Below are 22,759 nucleotides of genomic sequence, written 5' to 3'. Positions count from 1 at the left end.
AACAAGTCACTGTTAATGAGTGAGTCACTGAATCATTCAAAAAGTCACTGTTAATGAGTGAGTGAGTCATTGAATCATTCAACAAGTCACTGTTAATGAGTGAGTCATTGAATCATTCAACAAGTCAGTGTTAATGAGTGAGTCACTGAATCATTCAACAAGTCACTGTTAATGAGTGAGTGAGTCATTGAATCATTCAACAAGTCACTGTTAATGAGTGAGTGAGTCATTGAATAATTCAACAAGTCACTGTTAATGAGTGAGTGAGTCATTAGGCTTGTTCGACTTAAACCGGCGCTGCACAGACCGATCGGTTGATGACATCAAAGTACCGCGAGAGCGATTAGAGAGCGGACGGCTCCTTATGCTTTTGAATCGCTCTCGCGGTACTTTGATGTCATCAACCGATCGGTCTGCGCAGCGCCGGTTCAAGTCGAACAAGCCTATTGAATAATTCAACAAGTCACTGTTAATGAGTGAGTCATTGAATCATTCAACAAGTCTCAGTTCATAAGTGAGTGAGTCACTGAATCATTCAACAAGTCACTGTTAATGAGTGAGTGAGTCATTGAATCATTCAACAAGTCACTGTTAATGAGTGAGTGAGTCATTGAATAATTCAACAAGTCACTGTTAATGAGTGAGTGAGTCATTAGGCTTGTTCGACTTAAACCGGCGCTGCACAGACCGATCGGTTGATGACATCAAAGTACCGCGAGAGCGATTAGAGAGCGGACGGCTCCTTATGCTTTTGAATCGCTCTCGCGGTACTTTGATGTCATCAACCGATCGGTCTGCGCAGCGCCGGTTCAAGTCGAACAAGCCTATTGAATAATTCAACAAGTCACTGTTAATGAGTGAGTCATTGAATCATTCAACAAGTCTCAGTTCATAAGTGAGTGAGTCACTGAATCATTCAACAAGTCACTGTTAATGAGTGAGTCACTGAATCATTCAAAAAGTCACTGTTAATGAGTGAGTGAGTCATTGAATCATTCAACAAGTCACTGTTAATGAGTGAGTCATTGAATCATTCAACAAGTCAGTGTTAATGAGTGAGTCACTGAATCATTCAACAAGTCACTGTTAATGAGTGAGTGAGTCATTGAATCATTCAACAAGTCACTGTTAATGAGTGAGTGAGTCATTGAATCATTCAACAAGTCAGTGTTAATGAGTGAGTGAGTCATTGAATCATAAATTCAGTAAGGAAACACTGCAGTGTGTCGCTCAGTCCTGTAACTTTGCCTGGAACTGTTTTCGGTGGCGAAGTGGAGCAAAAACAGAAGTGACTTTTGTATCTAAAAGATATCTTAATATCAACTTTTTTATTGAACTGTTGTATAAAACCAACAAATCACACTTGTAATAGTGCTAATATCTGGAGAAAAACGGCACTCTTCATGTGATATTGATTAACTACATTAAATTATATAAATATAAAAGATATCCAGATATATTTTTGCCCTTTATCTTGAATACTGAGGGCATTATAAATGCATTTTACTGGATGTAAATTACGCAATGCTCACAGTGTATGTGAGCGCTCTCTAGGTGTGTTTTAGTGAAGTGCGTGACACACTTGATCATGTCAGATCGCACACTGTTAAAAAACAATCACGATATATAACGCACACCCCTACTAGACACGAACACACACTCTTCCTCTTAAAACACAGGCTACGTCTGAACCTCACTAGAGCTGAACGAAAGCTTGAACTCACGTCATCAAAGCTCCAGCGAACTCTCTTCAGATCGAGTCCAGGTGAAAGCACACATGAGCAGATGAAGTGAGCATTTCATATACACACACACACACACACACAAACTCTTCGCTCACCTCCCTCTCTCGGTCGGACTTGGAGAGACGCATCTGCCTCAGCATCTGCGATCTCTGCTCCATCATCAGAGTCCTCTCGTACGTGTACGCGCTGATGTCACTGTCGTGCTGAAAGACACACACAACCTTTAACGACCTTCACACACCGTGACGCGCGATAATGCTATCTTTTCCATGTTAATCAGAGTTCTCGTTCTTCACTGAATAACTTTTGCAACTATATTTGTGATGTATATTTTATTTATAAAGTGTTATTTCACATTTGATTACAGTTTCTGAACCGGAATACCTAAAAACTTAAAACACCGTTTATTTCAATCGTATCTTTGTTCGGTTGTATCTATTTGTTGTTTTTTTGATTTGAGTGTTTACTTGTCTTTAATAATGCTTGAAGTTTACATTAGTTCGGCTAGTTGTTCTTCTATGGTGTTTTTAAACCACAGGCAAACGCTCCTCTAACTGTGCGTTAAACACCGGACACGAATAGCGCGTCAAATTCGCGTCTAGTTTGACGCTTGACCACTTTCGGTACTGATCCACTTGTCCATGCGACACTGCAGTCGCGCCGCACTCCGCTTTATTCCTATGGGTGACGTCACGCGACTTTAACTCCCGCAAAGCATCCCGGGAAGGCGGCGCTTCATTTGGAAAAATGCTGCGCATTAAAAAGCTGGCCGATGCCCATCTTTATGCAAATTAATCCGTCAAACGCGACGCGTCTATCCAATAGAAGTAGACTCTCGAGGGGCCTTTGTTCTAGACTGACCGCTGGGTCAAAACCACGCCCATAGCGGTAAACTTGAGGAACGCCCATCAACTTACAAATGTGGAGAGGCGTGCGACACCACGCTTCAGTCGTGTCGCAAAAGTGGATCAGTACCGTTTGTGTTCATTCGCGCGACAAGAGTGAAACTGATGCGCGTAAAAAACAAAAGTTTGAAGCGAGATTTACGCGCGTCACGTGCGTCAGAGGCGAAAGTTTCAAAAGTTTCGAACCCCGTTGGCAGCCAACTTTTTACAAGATGTCTGTTGTTGATGGGTCATTTATTGAGAGTCACCGCTCTGTGTTTGCTCTGGAGAGCAGAACAGCGGCGAAGGGATCATCATCGCCGTATTTGTGTCCACTAGACCCTTCGGAGGCGAACCCAGTTCACCAGTTGCTCCAGGAGCTGGGCCTGGATGACGGCCGCTATCAGCGGTACTTCCGCCTGTCCCGCGCCCAGTTCAATGACCTGCTGTCCCGCATCGGAGCGACGATCACCCTCGCCCTCGCCCTCACCCACCTAATCTGTCATTTATTTTTGTTTTGATGATAAATGGCCCAGCCTAGGCTACTACAAAAGTGATTAAACTGTCCTGTGTTTTTTTTCCCCTCACACAACACAGACACGATGTTCTTGCGCTGAAGTATGTTGGTTCTCTTTACATTAGAATAATAATGATGTTTCATATAATCTAGATTAGATATGGAATAAATCCAGAATCCAGAATCGGTCTGTCTTCGCCAGCCAAAGATGGTCAGCGCAGACCACAACGATCTGCCCAGGTCTGTCGGTCCTGGGCGAGCCCCATCCAATTGTGTCCCAGATCTTGTCGTAGCGAGTCGCGCCATTGTGTTGCAGGGCGTCCGCGTGGCCGCTTGATGTCGATCGGCAACCAGACAGTGACTTCGCGCGTCCATCTTTCGTCCGTCCGCCGCATCAGGTGCCCGGCCCAGCGCTTCTTGGCCTTGTTGGCCAAGTCCACCGCGTCGGCCACCCTGGTCATGGCCCGCAGCTGCTCGTTGCGGACGTGGTCGATCTGTTTAACCCCGATCATGCGGCGCTCGATTGCGCGTTCAGTCGCGGCCAGCTTTTGCCGGTCGGCGGCCGCCGTCGTTGTCCAGGTCTCAGACCCGTAAAGCATGGCCGGCAGGACGGTGCTGTTGAATAGGGCGGCCCTGATGTCCGGGTCAATGGCTCTGTTGGTGGCCGTCTCGGCAATTGAGCCAAAGCTGACCCAGGCGGCTCGGCGTCGTCGTGCCAGTTCTCGACCAATCCTGTGGTCGGTGGTTAGCTCCTGGCCCAAGTAGATATAGCTATCGACTTGCTGGAGCTGGTGCCGGCCGACGTGAAGGGTGGTGTCTGCCACCTGGTCGTTGCGCATCCACTTGGTTTTGGCCAGATTGATTTTGAGGCCGATCCGAGCGCCAGCCTGGTTGAGCTGGTCGAGCCGCTGCTGTACATCGACTGCCGAACAGCCTATTAGCACGATGTCATCGGCAAAGCGCAGGTGATTGAGCCAGCGGCCGTTGATCTTGATGCCGACCTCGTTCCAGTTGAGCTGCCTGAAAATTTGCTCGAGGCAGGCGGTAAAAATCAAGTTTTGATTTTTAAAAATCGGTAAAAATCAAGTTTTTATGTGGTAAAATATTTACTTCACCACGTGACAGCAGCAAGCTGACTCCTGATTGGTTAACGCGGCGCGAATTTGACGCAGAAGTTCAGATTTTTCAACTCGGGAATTTTTTACACGTGTAACGCGTCTTTGCATTGACTTAACATAGAAATCATTCGCACTAGACGCTCTATTCGCGTCCGGTGTGAACGCACCATGAGAGTTCTTTAGCTGTTGATTTCTGTTCATGATATTCAGCTACAAATTAAACGTTTTGCAATAAGTCAAAATGTGAATGATATCTAGGTTGTTGTTTTTTTACCTTATTGGAATCTAAATTAGGAATCGATAAACACAATCGAAATTGTAAAAATGCAAATGATACCCAACCCTAAAGACACTATTTAAATCTACTAAATGTGTTTAAAGTCTTTCTTCCTGTGACGTTCGGCAAAGAGTTTATGTAATCAAAATACCAACATTATCCATTCAAAATATTGGTTACACTTAATTTAAAGGTGTCCATGTTACAGTGTAATGATGTACTGTGTATTAAAACATAACTACTTGTACTCACTATAGGGTTAGAGTTAGAGTCGGGGTTTGCTTTAGGTTAGTTGCATGTAATTATGCATAATTATAAAAGCAGAAGTGTTCACCATCTCGACGACCTCCACGTACGCGTCGATGCGCAGGTGGTACAGGAATGTGGCCAGGTCTTTCTTCATCTGGATGGAGTTGTCTTCCATCTGAGCCACGGTGAAGATGCGCATGGAGCATTTACGCCACACCTGACACAAACATTTGCATTTACTACAGACACAAAATTACATGAAGTCTTTGTTTTCTGTGAAATTGACCAAAATGAAGTGAGTTTAAGATTAAACTGGAACAAATATATCATTATCCGGCAAGCTCCTAACAGCTTTTAGTTAAGGGTATTTCTGTTTATTGAAGTGATAACTTGTTTATTTAGTTTTTCTCTCTCTATACAGTTGTGTGAGTGTGTGTGTGTGTGTGTGTGTGTGTGTGTGTGTGTCTAAGAGTGTGTAGTCATGCCTTCATTTGCTAGGCTTGGTAAATGTTGTCATACGTGTATGTTATAATTGTAACTGTGAAGCACTTTGGGGCAACAACGTTGCTATTAAATGTGCTATATAAATAAATAAAAGTTGAAGTTGAATGGACTCAGCAAAATAGAGTTAATTCAAAGGGAAGTTTTCATAACTCACTGGCAGATTTATTCAATTTTTTAACTTTCAAGACATTTGCATTAACTGGACATACAAAATTACATGAATATGAAGTCTTGTTTTTTGTGTGAAATTGATTATGATTAAACCGGAACAAATATCTGCCAATGGACTCAGAAGTTTTCATAAATCATTCGCAGATTTTGTTCACATTTGCATCTCAAGTTAATGCATCTTGATAAATACAGCGCATTTAACAATATAGATTGCTATCTTTACAGTGATCATAGGAAATTAAAAGTAACAGAGATTGTTTTGGCTTTACAGCAGCTCTAGAATAAAGTTATTGTCCAGCTAAAGTTAGTTTTGATTGATTGGCTTATTGATTATGTGGGAGTTTTACTGGTGAGCGTTCGTCAGGTGTAAAGTTCAGTGTTAGAAAGTAACAGCAAGTAAAACATGGATCTAATAAACTTGGTACGCATGAATTTAGACTGTACGATGATGACACCTATTGACTCGGAAGCTACGATGCAAGTTAGCATAGAAGTTCTGCTTGTTAACAGCAGGTGTTCATAACTAATGTCAAGTCAAGTCACCATTTATATAGCGTTTTTTACAATATAGATGTTTCAAAGCAGCTTTACAGTGATAATAGGAGATTACAGTAACAGACTATTTAGGCTTTACAGCAGCTCTAGAATAAAGTTATTGTCCAGCTAAAGTTAGTTTTGATTGATTCACTTCAGCGCAACAATCATTAGTTATTAACGTAGCGGCCGCTAACACGACACTGTTCTAAAAGAAAACCTTTAACGTGCTCCGGCCGCTCAATGGCAGAACAACAGCATTGAATAATAATAAAATAAAAAAATAAAAATAAAAAAGTTATTATCTCCGCGTAAACTTCAAAAACGCAAACCTGTGAAAACGCAGACGGCATGCACATGCGTATCACGTGTTTAGTCTGTAAGTATGCGCGTTTGAATATATATATGTGCGCAGGCATGTAGACTTTCTTTACAAACCAACCCTCAACAAACTACTTGTCTGGCCTTAAAAATGTATAATACTGAATTATTTATCGCTTCCACGTATCCATGTTTTTTAATCAACGTTTTATCTGTGCAGAGGTGAAGGGAAGGAGGCCTTCACAGGGGAGAGACTAGTGGCACTTCAGGGATAAAGAATAAAGAGGTTTAAGTATTTGTCTTGTAAAACAGGATATAGAAACACGACACACACACCTTGTGTTGTCTGAGCAGGAACGGCAGAAGCATCAGCATCCCTCCGTCATGGACGATCCACCACACGTCGATGAAGCCCTCGGTGCACGGCTCGCTGTTGCTCGGGAACAGAGAGATGTTTTTGGGCACCAGTAGAGCCAGATGAGCCGTCGTGGTGACGCGCACCGTGTCTAAACCAGGAGAGAGAGAGACTGAGAGAACGTCCTCAAAAACACTCATCACAGACTCAGTGTCTGAAACGCTTCAGTCTCTCTAAGCCCCGCCTCTCTGAGAGCTGCTTTGCTCTGATTGGTCAGAAACCTGCGTGTCTAAACCAGGAGAGAGACGGGCGAGAGAGTGAGAGAACGTCCTCTATACATATATTAGGGCTGGGTAAAAAATATCGATTTCTCAATATTAATTCTCATTTTTACGAACCAATATCGATTCTTAATTCTCAAGGATCGATTAGTCATCCTGTTTTTATTTGATGAATGAGTGGAAACATTGTAGCGCGCGTCCCACCCAATAAATCGCAATAATCTTTGTGCTTTGTTACTATTGATATGAAATAAAGTCTCAAATTTCAAATTACGTCCATTTTCTTACAAAATTCAAATTCAAAAACATAAATACCGTTTTGGCGCTGTGGCGTGAGATCGCCTCACATGATCTTCTCTTCCGCCTTAATAATACCAGTTACAGCGCCAAATAAACATGAATGAGCATCTGAAAGTGAGTTAAAAGATCAAGTATCATGAGTCACATGGAGTCGCTCAATCAGTGTTTCAACCGTGGAAAGACGTCAGTTAAACAACTAGTAAACAATGTCATGTAACGTCACATTTACCTCAGAAAAAACACGTGACCATAAAATCGTTAGTCGGCTAGAAAAATTAACTCTAGGGAGGAGAATATATTCGTTATAATTTTAATTATATTATTATAATTATATTAATTGTAATTTTTAATGTTCTTTAATATTTAATGCATGTTTGAATCATGGCAGCCACCATTAAAATGTTTATAATTCATATTACTTTCTTCTTATAAAAATAAATAAAAGTGTAATTTAAGTGTTTGTATAGCTACAAATCAGTTAATTTTTACCCTTCAATATTATATTAGACTCCGATAGTTTACAGCATTGGTTAAGCGATTTGTTTTCCTTGAGAAAATTTGCCATGTATTGTACCTGATATCCAAAACAACCAATATTGAATCGAATCGGAATCAAAATCGAATTGTGAAATTTGTGTCAATACCCAGCCCTAACATATATATATATTCCGATTTGAAGCTAGTGACATATAAATGTGCACATCAACCCGATCACGTTTAGCGTTCGTGTAAACGCTACGTTCGGATTCATCAATCGTTGTGCATGTAAACATGGCCATTGAAGGTAAATTCTCGACTAAACTCAACTCGAGTCTGTGGCCATTTTCAAGAAATGGCTGAAGAAACACTTGATCCATTAATACTAACACCTCTTCTTTTCTAATCTATATCTATCTATCTATCTATAAAATAAGTACATGTACACGTTAGATTAAACTGGGAAGGGTCACAGCACTTGCATATTGTTGTCCTATTGTTAGTTTCACTGCTTCTGCTGCTCTCCTCATTTGTAAGTCGCTTTGGATGAAAGCGTGTGCTAAATAGGTGAATTCCCCAGGCGTGTGCGGGTGTGATGGGAAGACAAGCACTGATGAAGGTTTTCCAGCTCTGCGGGAGACCCAAAGAGAACCCAAAAGATAACAAGAATCGAGATTTTCTTTGCGGGAAAAGAAAGCCTATTTTATGGGCGTTTTTTAAAGTCTTGATGTTGTTTTTGGTCTGTACTACAGCAGGTTTTAACTATTTTTACAGTGTTTTATTGTTCGTTTTGGAGCTTGCCGATAAACGACCATGGAAAACAAGCTCTTTTTAGTGTTCAGCAACAGGTGTGATGGGAAGACTCTCACTGATGAAGGTTTTCCAGCTCTGCGGGTCTTCGCTCTGCCTCCAGGCGAGTGGCCAGCCCATGACCACAGTGTTGTGCCTCATGCCACCCAACCCGCTGGACTGGATCATGTGACTGATGCCCTCGCGGGGCTTCTGGGCCACGATGCAGTGGACGAAACCCTTGACGCGCTCCTTCTCCATCAGATGCCTGAGAGTCTGAGAGGAACACAGAGACGTTTGCTCACGTTTACATCCTGGACTTCAATTCAATTCACGTTTATTTGTATAGTGTGTTTAACAATACACATCATTACAGAAAGTGCATGAGTCCACATTAGAGGTCAGTTAATAGACATAACTGTCTAAGTTATACATTTCAGAAATGTATATATATACAAAATCAAAGTTAGCTAAAAATTTATTTAGGTCAATTAATTTGGGTCACACAACCCACATGATAAGATAAAGATAAGTCTTGTGTTTCTGGCTCTACTAGATCAGGTTTTCCTGCTTGAATGTTGATTATTTTCCTCATATTCTCCATTGTTGCGGCCCCTCTCGTCCCAGTCTGTCAGTAACGCTCTGTTTACTTCCTGTCTCTATGAAGCCCCTCCTTCTGAAAAGCACACTGTGCTCTGATTGGTCGGCTAGAGCAGTGTGTTGTGATTGGTCGAGCGCTTCTAGTGTGTTTGGGAAATGTCCCGCCCCTTACCATAACCGCCAGTTTAACACTACTAACTAACTCAACCAGGCCCCGCCCCTTTATTCTGCGCATTAATTATTATAATGAGGAATACTGTGACGTGTTCGTTCCCGGAAGAAACTCAAGACTACAAATAAGGTTTTTGGGGTTAACGAAAAAGAGTTTTTTTGGCTTAATGCAAATACGTTTTTTGGGGGTTAACACAAATGAGTTATTTATTTTTTTGCTTAATGCAATGCACAGTTTACTAACTAACTCAACCAGGCCACGCCCCTTTATTCTGCGTATTCATTATTTAAATGAGGAATATTGTGACGTGTTCGTTCCCGGAAGAAAGTTTCAGGAGTTCAGAAACAGTCACACTAAGGAAAGATGAACATGGGAAAAAGCAGTATAGGTCCTCTGTAAGATTTGTTCACAGTTCTCCACGTGACAAACTCTGATTAGCGTGAACTAACCTGCTCCGCGGCCAGAGCCTCGCCGTAGGTCTGCAGGAAGTTCCCCGGGATGACGGTTCCCACGATGGTCAGGCCTTTCCCTGCTTTCAGCTGAGACGCGAACGTCAGCAGACGTGGAGATTTGACGTGAGCGTCTTCGTCGAGCTTCAGCAACACCAGCAGCTGCGGCCTGAGCCAGACACAAACACATATTATGAGTGAAACATGTTCCTTTAATTTTAGGAAGTCTCATCTCCCACCATTAACCCTTCGGAGTCTTGGGCTATTTTGGCCGTTTTTGAGTACTTTTATTTTTTTTAAATTTTGCAACATAAAAAAATGTTTACCATACCAATGTTTGGTATAATTTTTTTCAGCACAACATCACCTATATGATCAGACAATTAGTTTTTCACTTTGATGTACTCTATCGACATACTGGACCCAAAATCACACAAAAAACACAAAATCCGAATAGAAAAATTATAGCTTTTCTACTACAAAAAACACAAACATGCTCAATGAAGCATTTTAAAAGGTTTAAAATGTAAACACAAGTTGTAAATGTCAACATATACAGGTACAATTCAGATATAATCAACCTATATACAAAAAAAATATGATTTACAAAAAAAAGCGTGTGTAGCCATAGGCTTTTTTTCTTTCTTTTTAGCTCAGCCACTTTTTAAAAAATGTTGTGCACACAATTATTCAGAGAGCTATATTTAAGGCCTTGCATTCCCAGAGTATGAGGGTTCGCAAATAGTGCAAATACAACATAAAAAATTTAAAATTGAGATAAAATTAAACTATATGCAGCAAAAAGCAGGTGTGGCAATAGGCGTTTTTTCTTTTCCTTTTTGCTTAGAAACTCTACAAAACACTTCATGTACAATTACACAGATATCTACATTACAGGGATTTCATTCCTTGAGTAAGAGGGGTTCCTCAATAGTGCAAATATACCATACAAAAGGTAAAATGAACACAAAATCAAATTATACATACAACTATTTACAACAAATATCAGGTGTTTTTTATTTTTATTTTTTATCTGTGCCTCTCCTCAAAACAGTTTAGCTAAATCTACTCCTAAACTACCTAAACTACTCCTAAACTACCTAAACTATCTACACTACTCCTAAACTACTCTCAAAATCTACTCAAACTCTTCCAAAAACTAGCAATAATCTCTCTCTATATATATAACGTATATATGTCTATCTTTATCAACTCCGTAAATCCTCTGCCTTTCAATTTTGCGTCTTAGCTCAGTTGGCTCCTCCTCCATTCCCTAAAATGTGCAGCCTGAATAGCAGAGTCAGCAGATTCACACATTTTTCTCTGTTTTGTTTTATGACAAAAACCGACGAAGTTATTAGAATAAATGCAACGCCTGTCGCATCCCATCTTGCGCTCTTTTACTAAAGCGTCAGTATTTTTTTATATAAATTTTAAATGATCATATCTCCGTTTTTACTTGGTCTATCAACACAAAACAAAAAGTAAAATTGAATTTCAAGCCAGCACTTTCGACAGAAGTGGACGGCAGCGCTCAACGTGACTTTGTTTTTATGCTTCGACGTCTTAAACTGGTCATGTAAATTGATCACGCCGGCGTGATCGGCGACCCCGAAGAGTTAAAATGCATATTTATAATATAGCATCCATCCTCTACTGTAGATTTCATGAGTCATTGAATCATTCTTTAAACTGATTTGTTTAAAACGCAGATTCATTCAGTAATAAAGCACTGCTATCGGTTGCTCAACGGTCCTACTGTGGCTTTATTGGTTGTGATATCCAACAAAATGCATCATTGATGGTGTGTGTGTGTGTGTGTGTACCTCCAGTTTTTGGTGTGTGGCGGTCCTTCCTCCAGCCTGAGCAGAGCGAAGCGAGCTGCGCTGAGAGACAGACCTCTGATGCCGTCGCCCCACTCCTTCTCTGCCCTGAACACACACACACACACACACACACACACACACACACACACACACACACACACACACACACACACACACACACACACACACAATCAGACACACACACACACACACACACACACACACACACAATCAGACACACACACACACACACAATCAGACACACACACTCACAAACTCACAATTACACACACACACCTAAACACTCACACACAATCAGACACACACACACTCTCGCAAAGCACTCACAGGCACCACAAGCGCACACACACACACACACACACACACACACACACAATCAGACACTCACACTCACAAACTCACAATTACACACACACACCTAAACACTCACACACAATCAGACACACACACACACTCTCGCAAAGCACTCACAGGCACCACAAGCGCACACACACATGTAACTCACACACAACATACCCGTGGTACTCAATGTACTTGTAGATCATTCCGGCTATCACCATGGCGACGATCGCGTAGTACCATGACGATATGAACATGAGAGCCAGACAGATCACCATCCCCAGAAACGACAACGTCCTGAGGGCGACAGGAAATGACATCAACAGATGCCTGCGGAGTGTGTGTATGATGACCTGAATGTGTGTGTGTGTGTGTGTCGCACCAGTGGTAGTATGAGAACCGCGGTCTCCAGTTGGGCGTTCTGAGCAGCGTCTGCAGAGCGCAGGCCAGGTTCACGAACAGATAACACATCAGGAAAAACCTGCCGACACACACACACACACACATCAAATCAATGAAAAACAATTACAATTACATTAGTGATGCACGGACCATGGCCGATTCCGAGACCGGTTTCTGTGTCGTTGGTGTTGTTGTTTTTTCTTTAAGCATCAAACAAGAAAGAATATCAGAATATATACATAAACAAGATGTTTATTTGGTATTTAACAGGCCAAACTGTTAAAAACAATAACTGTAACCATCTGAAATTAACGGCACAGTTCACTACACATTCAACACGTTCGGCTATTTAATCAGCATTTGTTTTTGTTTTTAAATTCGGTGTAAAGAAAAAAGGTATTTACCAGTGGAACTAAACATAACCAAAACCAATTAATTATTCTAAAATGTTAAATCAAATAATGTTTGATTAGTGCAACGAGTAAAACAGAGCTGCTACAGCGGGTGCTTTTTAAATCAAATTAAGTCAATGTAATTATGAAAATGATCATCCTATACAGAACTGACGTTTACTTCTAGCTTTTCAAAAGTGCATGCAAGTTCTTCTTTACAGAAAAAAAAAGCGTTTCAGCTTCGTCACATGTTAGTCTGTTTCGTTTCACATCAACACGTGAGAAGCTGAGCTGAACACACAAACGTTCTCGGTCTACGCTAGTGCAGCGTCAGCGACCAATGACACTTTCGTGAATGATTCCACAGTAGTCTGCGCACGCGGACGACTTCCGGAAAAATCGGCCGAAAAAAATACGTTGTTTTTTTTAAATCGGTGGCCGATCGCGCGTTAGAAACAAAAACCGCCCGGTTACAATTTATGACTGGTCAATCGGTGCATCCCCACGCCATCATGGCTGTGAGCATCAGACCAACTGCAACAATGAGCAATTAAAGACACATTCATTATTTCATTTCTTTTGACCACACGGTACTTTTTGAGTAGCTTCAGGGCATTGTGTTGAAGACACATACCGAGTTTCGTAACGATACACAAATGCGTTAGCAAAACATACTGTTTTACGGCAAAATTCAAAATGGGCGACACCAAAAATGGCCAACACCCAAAATGGCCAATATGGGGGAATTGGGTATCGTTCAACTCGGCATGTTTCATCAAATCTAAAGAAACCGCTTTTGTGATTTATGGCCAAACCGTTCAGCAGTTATAAGCAAAAAGAGCCATTTTTCGTCTCTCCTGACCACTAGGTGGCACTGCGCCAAAACTGTGCAGGCAGCCTTAGGCCATGGTTGTCATAACACACACCAACTTTGGCCAGAATATGCTAAAGCGTTGCAAAGATATAGCCTCAAGTTCATTTTGCAGCGCTCTTCATCGAATTTGTTTGTACGTTATTTGAGAACAGTTTGAAACTTGAACTCTTTTGTCTGAAGATGATCTGGTTCAGTTTTCATGAATAATAATAACAGGGTGGAATTGAATTATCTGGAGCCAAATCAGAGGGAAAAAAGTTTGTTTCTACCCCTTAAACATTATTAGCATAAACGTGAGTGCAACTTTGCACAGTTGGTGGCGCTAGAGGGGTTGAGATAGAGACTCCACAGTTGCTGTGGTTCATGATCAGCCTGTCCTCTGTCAGTGTGCCAAATTTCATGAATGCCAACAATTACAATAGGATCATACGCTAATAATAGTGTATGAATGACTTACATGGAGAGTATTGGAGCGACGAGGTCCAGCGACGCGATCAGGATCCCCAGTTCAGCCAGAACCGCAGTCAGAAGAAGAGCCCATGTGGGTTCTCCATTAGCCTTCCCATGACCGAACACCTGCACACACACAACACACACACACACTGAACACCTGCACACACTGAACACCTGCACACACACAACACACACACACACTGAACACCTGCACACACTGAACACCTGCACACACACAACACACTGAACACCTGCACACACTGAACACCTGCACACACTGAACACCTGCACACACACAACACACACACACACTGAACACCTGCACACACTGAACACCTGCACACACACAACACACACACACACTGAACACCTGCACACACTGAACACTTGCACACACACAACACACTGAACACCTGCACACACACAACACACACACACACACTGAACACCTGCACACACACAACACACTGAACACCTGCACACACACAACACACAGACACACTAAACACCTGCACACACTGAACACCTGCACACACACAACACACAGACACACTAAACACCTGCACACACACAACACAAACACACACTCAACACCTGCAAACACTGAACACCTGCACACACACAACACACTGAACACCTGCACACACACAACACACACACACACACTGAACACCTGCACACACTGAACACCTGCACACACACAACACACACACACACACTCAACACCTGCAAACACTGAACACCTGCACACACACAACACACTGAACACCTGCACACACACAACACACACACACACTGAACACCTGCACACACACAACACACTGAACACCTGCACACACTGAACACCTGCACACACACAACACACACACACACTCAACACACACACACACTCAACACCTGCAAACACTGAACACCTGCACACACACAACACACTGAACACATGCACACACACAACACACAGACACACTAAACACCTGCAAACACTGAACACCTGCACACACACAACACACTGAACACCTGCACACACCGAACACCTGCACACACACAACACACTGAACACCTGCACACACACAACACACACACACACTCAACACCTGCAAACACTGAACACCTGCACACACACAACACACTGAACACCTGCACACACACAACACACAGACACACTAAACACCTGCAAACACTGAACACCTGCACACACACAACACACTGAACACCTGCACACACACAACACACAGACACACTAAACACCTGCACACACTGAACACCTGCACACACACAACACACTGAACACCTGCACACACCGAACACCTGCACACACACAACACACTGCACACCTGCACACACACAACACACTGCACACCTGCACACACACAACACACTAAACACCTGCACACACACAACACACTGAACACCTGCACACACACAACACACTAAACACCTGCACACACACAACACACTGAACACCTGCACACACACAACACACTAAACACCTGCACACACCGAACACCTGCACACACACAACACACTGAACACCTGCACACACACCGAACACCTGCACACACACCGAACACCTGCACACACACCGAACACCTGCACACACAACACACACTGAACACCTGCACAGAAATCACACAAAATCACTCACAGCTCTTGAATGAATAACTTAAACTTGTCCAGTCAGAAACATATATTGTGTAAATCAAGTTTTTAGTTTTCAGTTCAAATAATTCAATCCAGTTAAATGGAAGACTCACAAGATGTCACCAAAAATCTTTCAGAAAATGATGTAAGTGTATCGAATTATATCGAATCGTATCGTGAGATTAGTGTATCGCTACAGGCCTAGCACACACACACAACTCACACTGAACACCTGCACACAAACACACAGACACACACTGAACACCTGCACACACACAACTCACACTGAACACCTGCACACAAACACACAGACACACACTGAAAACCTGCACACAAACACACAGACACACACTGAAAACCTGCACACAAACACAACACACACTGAACACCTGCACACACACAACTCACACTGAACACCTGCACACACACACACACACACTGAACACCTGCACACAAACACACAGACACACACTGAACACCTGCACACAAACACACAGACACACACTGAACACCTGCACACACACAGACACACACTGAACACCTGCACACACACAGACACACACTGAACACCTGCGCACACACACACACACACACACTGAACACCTGCACACAAACACAACACACACTGAACACCTGCACACAAACACACAGACACACACTGAACACCTGCACACACACAGACACACACTGAACACCTGCACACAAACACACAGACACACACTGAAAACCTGCACACAAACACAACACACACTGAACACCTGCACACAAACACACAGACACACACTGAACACCTGCACACACACAACTCACACTGAACACCTGCACACAAACACACAGACACACACTGAACACCTGCACACAAACACACAGACACACACTGAACACCTGCACACACACAACTCACACTGAACACCTGCACACAAACACACAGACACACACTGAAAACCTGCACACAAACACACAGACACACACTGAAAACCTGCACACAAACACAACACACACTGAACACCTGCACACACACAACTCACACTGAACACCTGCACACACACACACACACACTGAACACCTGCACACAAACACACAGACACACACTGAACACCTGCACACAAACACACAGACACACACTGAACACCTGCACACACACAGACACACACTGAACACCTGCACACACACAGACACACACTGAACACCTGCGCACACACACACACACACACACTGAACACCTGCACACAAACACAACACACACTGAACACCTGCACACAAACACACAGACACACACTGAACACCTGCACACACACAACTCACACTGAACACCTGCACACAAACACACAGACACACACTGAAAACCTGCACACAAACACAACACACACTGAACACCTGCACACAAACACACAGACACACACTGAACACACACACTGAACACACACACACACACACACACACACACACACACACACACACACACACACACACTGAACACCTGCACACACACACACACTGAACACACACTGAACACCTGCACACACACACAACACACTGAACACACACACTGAACACACACACTGAACACACACACACACACACACACACACACACACACACACACTGAACACCTGCACACACACACACACACACACACACACACACTGAACACCTGCACACACACACAACACACTGAACACACACACTGAACACACACACTGAACACACACACACACACACACACACACACACACACACACACACACACACACACACACACACACACTGAACACACACACTGAACACACACACTGAACACACACACACACACACACACACACACACACACACACACACTGAACACCTGCACACACACACACACACACACACTGAACACCTGCACACACACACAACACACTGAACAGGGAATCTGGTGCAGTGACCTGAGTGACCGGTCAGTGATTGGAGGCCAGCGCCGCACGTGGAGAAGAACGAGCCAATCACAATCACCCACGGCGACGGCCAGGAGAGCGTGCCGACCACCAGATTCCCTGCACACACACACAACACACACTGAACACCTGCACACACACACACAGAACACCTGCGCGCACACACACACACACACACACACACACACACACACACACACACACACACACACAACACACACATTGAACACCTGCACACACACACTGAACAGCTGCACACACACAACACCTGCATAAACACACACACTGAACACACACCAAATACACACACTGAACACCTGCGCACAAACACACAGACACACACTGAACACCTGCACACACACAGACACACACTGAACACCTGCACACACACAGACACACACTGAACACCTGCACACACACACACACACACACTGAACACCTGCACACAAACACAACACACACTGAACACCTGCACACAAACACACAGACACACACTGAACACCTGCACACACACAACTCACACTGAACACCTGCACACAAACACACAGACACACACTGAACACCTGCACACACACACACACACACTGAACACACACACTGAACACACACACTGAACACACACACACACACACACACACACACACACACACACACACTGAACACCTGCACACACACACACACACACACACTGAACACCTGCACACACACACAACACACTGAACAGGGAATCTGGTGCAGTGACCTGAGTGACCGGTCAGTGATTGGAGGCCAGCGCCGCACGTGGAGAAGAACGAGCCAATCACAATCACCCACGGCGACGGCCAGGAGAGCGTGCCGACCACCAGATTCCCTGCACACACACACAACACACACTGAACACCTGCACACAAACACACAGACACACACTGAACACCTGCACACACACAACTCACACTGAACACCTGCACACAAACACACAGACACACACTGAACACCTGCACACACACAACTCACACTGAACACCTGCACACAAACACACAGACACACACTGAACACCTGCACACACACACACACACACTGAACACACACACTGAACACACACACTGAACACACACACACACACACACACACACACACACACACACACTGAACACCTGCACACACACACACACACACACACTGAACACCTGCACACACACACAACACACTGAACAGGGAATCTGGTGCAGTGACCTGAGTGACCGGTCAGTGATTGGAGGCCAGCGCCGCACGTGGAGAAGAACGAGCCAATCACAATCACCCACGGCGACGGCCAGGAGAGCGTGCCGACCACCAGATTCCCTGCACACACACACAACACACACTGAACACCTGCACACACACACACAGAACACCTGCGCGCACACACACACACACACACACACACACACACACACACACACACACACACAACACACACATTGAACACCTGCACACACACACTGAACAGCTGCACACACACAACACCTGCATAAACACACACACTGAACACACACCAAATACACACACTGAACACCTGCGCACAAACACACAGACACACACTGAACACCTGCACACACACAGACACACACTGAACACCTGCACACACACAGACACACACTGAACACCTGCACACACACACACACACACACTGAACACCTGCACACAAACACAACACACACTGAACACCTGCACACAAACACACACTGAACACCTGCACACACACAACTCACACTGAACACCTGCACACAAACACACAGACACACACTGAAAACCTGCACACAAACACAACACACACTGAACACCTGCACACAAACACAACACACACTGAACACCTGCACACAAACACACAGACACACACTGAACACCTGCACACACACACACACACACACTGAACACACACACTGAACACACACACTGAACACACACACACACACACACACACACACACACACACACACACACACACACAACTCACACTGAACACCTGCACACAAACACACAGACACACACTGAAAACCTGCACACAAACACACAGACACACACTGAAAACCTGCACACAAACACAACACACACTGAACACCTGCACACACACAACTCACACTGAACACCTGCACACACACACACACACACTGAACACCTGCACACAAACACACAGACACACACTGAACACCTGCACACACACAGACACACACTGAACACCTGCACACACACAGACACACACTGAACACCTGCGCACACACACACACACACACACTGAACACCTGCACACAAACACAACACACACTGAACACCTGCACACAAACACACAGACACACACTGAACACCTGCACACACACAGACACACACTGAACACCTGCACACACACAACTCACACTGAACACCTGCACACAAACACACAGACACACACTGAAAACCTGCACACAAACACAACACACACTGAACACCTGCACACAAACACACAGACACACACTGAACACCTGCACACACACACACTGAACACACACACTGAACACACACACTGAACACACACACACACACACACACACACACACACACACACACACTGAACACCTGCACACACACACACACACACACACTGAACACCTGCACACACACACAACACACTGAACAGGGAATCTGGTGCAGTGACCTGAGTGACCGGTCAGTGATTGGAGGCCAGCGCCGCACGTGGAGAAGAACGAGCCAATCACAATCACCCACGGCGACGGCCAGGAGAGCGTGCCGACCACCAGATTCCCTGCACACACACACAACACACACTGAACACCTGCACACACACACACAGAACACCTGCGCGCACACACACACACACACACACACACACACACACACACACACACACACACACACACAACACACACATTGAACACCTGCACACACACACTGAACAGCTGCACACACACAACACCTGCATAAACACACACACTGAACACACACCAAATACACACACTGAACACCTGCGCACAAACACACAGACACACACTGAACACCTGCACACACACAGACACACACTGAACACCTGCACACACACACACACACACACTGAACACCTGCACACAAACACAACACACACTGAACACCTGCACACAAACACACAGACACACACTGAACACCTGCACACACACAACTCACACTGAACACCTGCACACAAACACACAGACACACACTGAAAACCTGCACACAAACACAACACACACTGAACACCTGCACACAAACACACAGACACACACTGAACACCTGCACACACACACACACACACACTGAACACACACACTGAACACACACACACACACACACACACACACACACTGAACACCTGCACACACACACACACACACACACACTGAACACCTGCACACACACAACTCACACTGAACACCTGCACACACACAACACCTGCATAAACACACACACTGAACACACACCAAATACACACACTGAACACCTGCACACAAACACACAGACACACACTGAACACCTGCACACACACAGACACACACTGAACACCTGCACACACACAGACACACACTGAACACCTGCACACACACACACACACACACTGAACACCTGCACACAAACACAACACACACTGAACACCTGCACACAAACACACAGACACACACTGAACACCTGCACACACACAGACACACACTGAACACCTGCACACACACAACTCACACTGAACACCTGCACACAAACACACAGACACACACTGAAAACCTGCACACAAACACACAGACACACACTGAACACCTGCACACACACACACACACACTGAACACACACACTGAACACACACACTGAACACACACACACACACACACACACACACACACACACACACACACACACACTGAACACCTGCACACACACACACACACACACACTGAACACCTGCACACACACACAACACACTGAACAGGGAATCTGGTGCAGTGACCTGAGTGACCGGTCAGTGATTGGAGGCCAGCGCCGCACGTGGAGAAGAACGAGCCAATCACAATCACCCACGGCGACGGCCAGGAGAGCGTGCCGACCACCAGATTCCCTGCACACACACACAACACACACTGAACACCTGCACACACACACACAGAACACCTGCGCGCACACACACACACACACACACACACACACACACACACACACACACACACACACACACACACACACAACACACACATTGAACACCTGCACACACACACTGAACACCTGCACACACACAACACCTGCATAAACACACACACTGAACACACACCAAATACACACACTGAACACCTGCGCACAAACATTGAACACCTGCACACACACTAACACCTGCATAAACACACACACTGAACACACACCAAATACACACACTGAACACCTGCACAAACACACACACTGAACACACACCAAATACACACACTGAACACACACTGAATACCTGCACAAACACCAAACACACACTCGGGTGTGTGTGTGTAGCGTCTCGGGTGTGTGTTCTCTCAGGTGTGTGTGTGGCGTCTCAGGTGTGTGGGTGTGTGTGTGTGTGTGTGTGTAGCGTGTGGCGTCTCAGGTGTGTGTGTGTGTGTAGCGTGTGGCGTCCCAGGTATGTGTGTGTGTGTGTGGCGTCCCAGGTATGTGTGTGTGTGTGTGTGTGTGTGTGTGTGTGTGTGTGTAGCGTGTGGCGTCTCAGGTGTGTGTGGCATCTCAGGTATGTGTAGCATCTCGGGTGTGTGTTCTATCAGGTATGTGTAGCGTCTCGGGTGGGTGTGGCGTCTCAGGAGTGTGTATGTGTGTGTGTGTGTAGCGTGTGGCGTCTCTGGTGCGTGTGTGTGTGTGTGTGTAGCGTCTCAGGTGTGTGTGGCATCTCAGGTATGTATAGCGTCTCGGGTGCGTGTGGCGTCTCAGGTGTGTGTATGTGTGTGTGTGTGTGTGTGTGTGTAGCGTGTGGCGTCTCTGGTGTGTGTGGCATCTCAGGTAGGTGTAGCGTCTCGGGTGTGCACATGTGTGTGTGTAGTCTCACCCTCAGGAAGGGAATGATGTTGTCTTTAGCGATGGCCTGCAGGAGTCGAGGAGCGCCGGTCAGTGATTGGAGGCCAGCGCCGCACGTGGAGAAGAACGAGCCAAT

General features: G+C 44.8%; 1 protein-coding gene across 5 annotated transcripts in view; it reads right to left on the bottom strand.

The window, feature by feature from the left end:
- The window catches only part of slc12a6 (solute carrier family 12 member 6), a 64,383-nt gene that overhangs the window by 5,051 nt on the left and 36,573 nt on the right, over nt 1-22,759 (bottom strand). For 3 of the 5 annotated variants that reach the window (XM_077227413.1, XM_077227414.1, XM_077227416.1), the window contains 11 exons: nt 22,655-22,759; nt 14,055-14,173; nt 12,312-12,410; nt 12,107-12,226; nt 11,570-11,674; nt 9,744-9,912; nt 8,603-8,798; nt 6,657-6,826; nt 4,876-5,007; nt 1,841-1,948; nt 1,725-1,748 (listed from right to left, as the gene is read on the bottom strand). The exon at nt 22,655-22,759 is cut by the window's right edge and continues 70 nt beyond it. In XM_077227413.1, the coding sequence (XP_077083528.1) occupies nt 1,725-1,748; nt 1,841-1,948; nt 4,876-5,007; nt 6,657-6,826; nt 8,603-8,798; nt 9,744-9,912; nt 11,570-11,674; nt 12,107-12,226; nt 12,312-12,410; nt 14,055-14,173; nt 22,655-22,759 (1,347 nt within the window). Of the gene's footprint in view, nt 1-1,724; nt 1,749-1,840; nt 1,949-4,793; nt 5,008-6,656; nt 6,827-8,602; nt 8,799-9,743; nt 9,913-11,569; nt 11,675-12,106; nt 12,227-12,311; nt 12,411-14,054; nt 14,174-22,654 lie in introns of those variants that run through there. The other 2 variants (XM_077227415.1, XM_077227418.1) reach the window with 2 other exon arrangements.

The sequence above is a fragment of the Siphateles boraxobius genome, unplaced genomic scaffold, assembly GCF_051911475.1.
Source record: "Siphateles boraxobius isolate OS27281-9 unplaced genomic scaffold, OSU_SipBor_1 130, whole genome shotgun sequence".
In the NCBI taxonomy this organism is placed as follows: domain Eukaryota; kingdom Metazoa; phylum Chordata; class Actinopteri; order Cypriniformes; family Leuciscidae; genus Siphateles; species Siphateles boraxobius.
Note: the sequence above shows the minus strand (reverse complement) of the source record. Positions and strands in the feature narration are given on the sequence as shown.